The sequence below is a fragment of the Malurus melanocephalus genome, unplaced genomic scaffold (genome assembly GCF_030028575.1).
Source record: "Malurus melanocephalus ecotype Western Australia unplaced genomic scaffold, MMel_1.1 scaffold_4371, whole genome shotgun sequence".
In the NCBI taxonomy this organism is placed as follows: Eukaryota; Metazoa; Chordata; class Aves; order Passeriformes; family Maluridae; genus Malurus; species Malurus melanocephalus.
In genome coordinates, this window is record NW_026627603.1 from 4299 (window position 1) to 7504 (window position 3206).

General features: G+C 43.0%; 1 protein-coding gene across 1 annotated transcript in view; it reads left to right on the forward strand.

Annotated features, from left to right (window-relative positions):
* Positions 1-3206, forward strand: part of LOC130588318 (methanethiol oxidase-like) — a gene marked incomplete at both ends in the record, with an annotated part of 8920 nt that overhangs the window by 3953 nt on the left and 1761 nt on the right. The window contains 3 exons of the mRNA XM_057389254.1: positions 4-182; positions 1127-1305; positions 2580-2742. Coding sequence (XP_057245237.1) covers positions 4-182; positions 1127-1305; positions 2580-2742 — 521 coding nt within the window. The remainder of the gene's footprint in view (positions 1-3; positions 183-1126; positions 1306-2579; positions 2743-3206) is intronic.

Sequence of the window (3206 nt, forward strand, 5' to 3'; positions counted from 1 at the left end):
GGGATTCATCCTGCTGGACGCCGAGACCTTCGAGGTGAAGGGCACCTGGGAAAAGGGCGAGAAAACCCCGCCCATGGGCTACGATTTCTGGTACCAACCCCGGCACAACGTCCTCATCAGCACCGAGTGGGGCATCCCCAAAATCCTGGGATACGGATTCGACCCCAGCGACCTCGGGAAAGGTCAGGGGGAGCTCGGGAAATTTCCAAAAATTCCAAAAAATTCAAAAAATTCCAAAAAAATTGAAAAAAATTCAAAAAAAGTCCCAGAAAATTCCCAGAAATTGCAGGGAATTACAGGAAATCCACAGAAAGTCCCAGGAAATTATAGGGAATTCCAGGAAATTCTTAAAAATACCCAAAATTCCCAGAAAATTCCCAGAAATTGCAGGGAACTAGAAGAAATCCCCAGAAACCCCCAAGAAATTACAGGGAATTCCAGGAAATTCTCAAAAATTCTCAAAATTCACGAAAAATTCCCAGAAATTTCAGGGAATTAGAGGAAATCCCCAGAAACTCCCAGGAAATTACAGGGAATTACAGGAAGTTCTAAAAAAATTCCCAAAATTCAAAAAAATTCCCAGAAATTACAGGAAATTACAAGAAATTGCAGGGAATTACAGGGGATTGCAGGGAATTCCCAGAAATCACAGAAAATTCCAGGAAATTTCCAGAAATTCCTGGAAATTTCCAGGGAATTATAGGAAATTACCAGAAATTCCTGGAAATTCCCAGAAATTCCAGGAATTTCAGGAAATTACATAAAATTCCTGGGAATTATAGGAAAATCCCAGAAATTCCAGGAAATTTCCAGGGAAATCCAGGAAAATTTTTAAAAAATTAAAAAAAAATTTAAAAAAAAATTCAAAAAAATTAAAAAAAAAAAACAAAAAATAAGGAAATGGGGAGGGTTGGAATAGCCTGCACCGCAAGAGACAGAGGTCAGGCAGAAAATTTTAAAAAAAAATTACAAAAAAATTCAAAAAAATTAAAAAAAAAAATCCAAAAAAATTCTAAAAAAATTCCCCAAAAAATTTCAAAAAAAATTCCAAAAAAAGTCAAAAAATTCCAAAAAAATCCCCCAAAAATCCCCAAAAAATTCCCATTTTTTTTTTTTTATTTTCCAGGGCGCTACGGGCGCCGTCTGAACGTGTGGGACTGGAGCAGCCACCGTTACATTCAGGCTCTGGACGTGGGCGAGGATTCGGCCCCGCTGGAAATTCGATTCCTGCACGACCCCGACGCCGCCCAGGGCTTCGTGGGCTGCACCCTGAGCAGCGCCGTGCACCGCTTCTACAAAACACAGGTGATCCTTTTTTGGGCAGTTTGGGGTTGATTTTAACGGATTTAGGATTTTCGGGAATATTCACTTTGGTAGGGTCGACAGGAACCCAACTGTGAGGAAGGCAGGGAGCGTTTTCTGCCAAAAAAGGTGGAAAAATAGATGGTTTTGGGTCCAAAAATCGCTTTTCTGAGGCCCCAAAATCCATTCCTGAATCCCAAAATCCCTTCCCTGAATGTCAGAATCCCTTCCCTGAATCCCAAAATCCATTCCAGAATCCTGAAATCCCTTTCCTGAATCCCAAAATCCCTTCCCTGAATGCCAAAATCCATTCCTGAATCCCAAAATCCCTTCCTGAATCCCAAAATCCCTTCCCTGAATCCCAAACTCTCAATTCTTGTGGATCCGGATCTGGATAAGGCTGAAAAACCTCCAAACCACCTTGAAAAATCCACTTTTTTGGCAGTTTGGGCTCAGTTCGAGCGGATTTGGGATTTTTGGGAATATTCGGTTCGGTTGGGTCAATGGGGTGACGAGGGGAGGGAGCGTTTGCTGCCAAAAAAGGTGGAAAAATGGATGGGTTTGGGTCCTAAATCCCTTTTCTGAGTCCCAAAATCCCAATCCAAATCCCAAATCCCAACCCCAAATCCACCACTCCAAATTCCAAATCCCCACCCCAAATCCACCATCACCACCCCAAACCGGGGGTGTTCGGGATTTGAGTTTGGAATTGGGATTTGGGATTAGGGTTGGGATTGGATGTTGGGATTTGAGTTTGGGATTTGGGATTTGAGATTGGGATTTTGGTTTGGGGTTTGGGGTTTGAGATTGGGATTTTGGTTTGGGGTTTGGGATGGTGGTGGTGGATTTGGGGTTGGGATTTGAGTTTGGGATTTGGGATTTGGGTTGGGGTTTGAGTTTGGGATTTGGGGTTGGGATTTGGGGTTGGGATTTGGGATTTGGGGTTTGGGGTGGTGGATTTGGGGTTTGGGATTGGGATTTGGTGTGGTGTTTGGGGTTTGGGATTTGGGGTGGTGTTTGGGATGGTGGATTTGGGGTTTGAGATTTGGGATTTGGGGTGGTGTTTGTAGTGGTGGATTTGGGATTTGGGATTTGGGATTTGGGGTGGTGTTTGTAGTGGTGGATTTGGGATTTGGGATCTGGGGTGGTGGATTTGGATTTGGGATTTGAAGTTGGGATTTGAGTTTGGGATTGGGATTTGGGATTTGAGATTTGGGATTTGGGATTTGGGTGGTGTTTGGGTGCTGGATCCCATCCTGATGTCCCCGTGTCCCCAGAGCGGCGCGTGGGCGGCCGAGAAGGTGATTCAGGTGCCCAACAAGAAAGTTCGGGGTTGGCTCCTCCCAGAAATGCCAGGTGGGCAAATTCCCGGGAATTCTCACGGATCCGGATCCAGGAGAGGTCGGAAAACTCCGAACCGCCTGGAAAAAAAAAACCAACGTTCTTGGTTTCCCTAAAAATTCCCCCCTAAAAATTCTAAAATTTCCCCCCACAAAAAAATATTGCCCCAAAATCCCTAAAAAAAATTATCTTGAAAATTGTCCCAAAAAAATTGCCCAAAAAAATCTGTCAAAAATTGCCCCAAAATTTACCCAAAAATCCCTCAAAAAAAAATCCCTGAAAATCTCCTAAAAATTCTCCCTAAAAAATGCCCAAAAAAGTTCCCCTAAAATCGTTCAAAAATTCCTCCAAAATTCCCCCCAAATCCCTCAAAAAAGTCACCAAAAATCTCCCAAAAATTCCCCACAAAATTTTCCCAAAATTTCCCCAGAAATTCCTCAAAAATCTTCACAAAAAATCCTCCAAATTCCTCAAAAATCCCCTAAAAATCCTTTTTTTTTTTGCCTTTTCCGGGGTGTTACGGCCTGGAATTGGGAATTGCTTTCCGGCCCCAAAATCCAAGG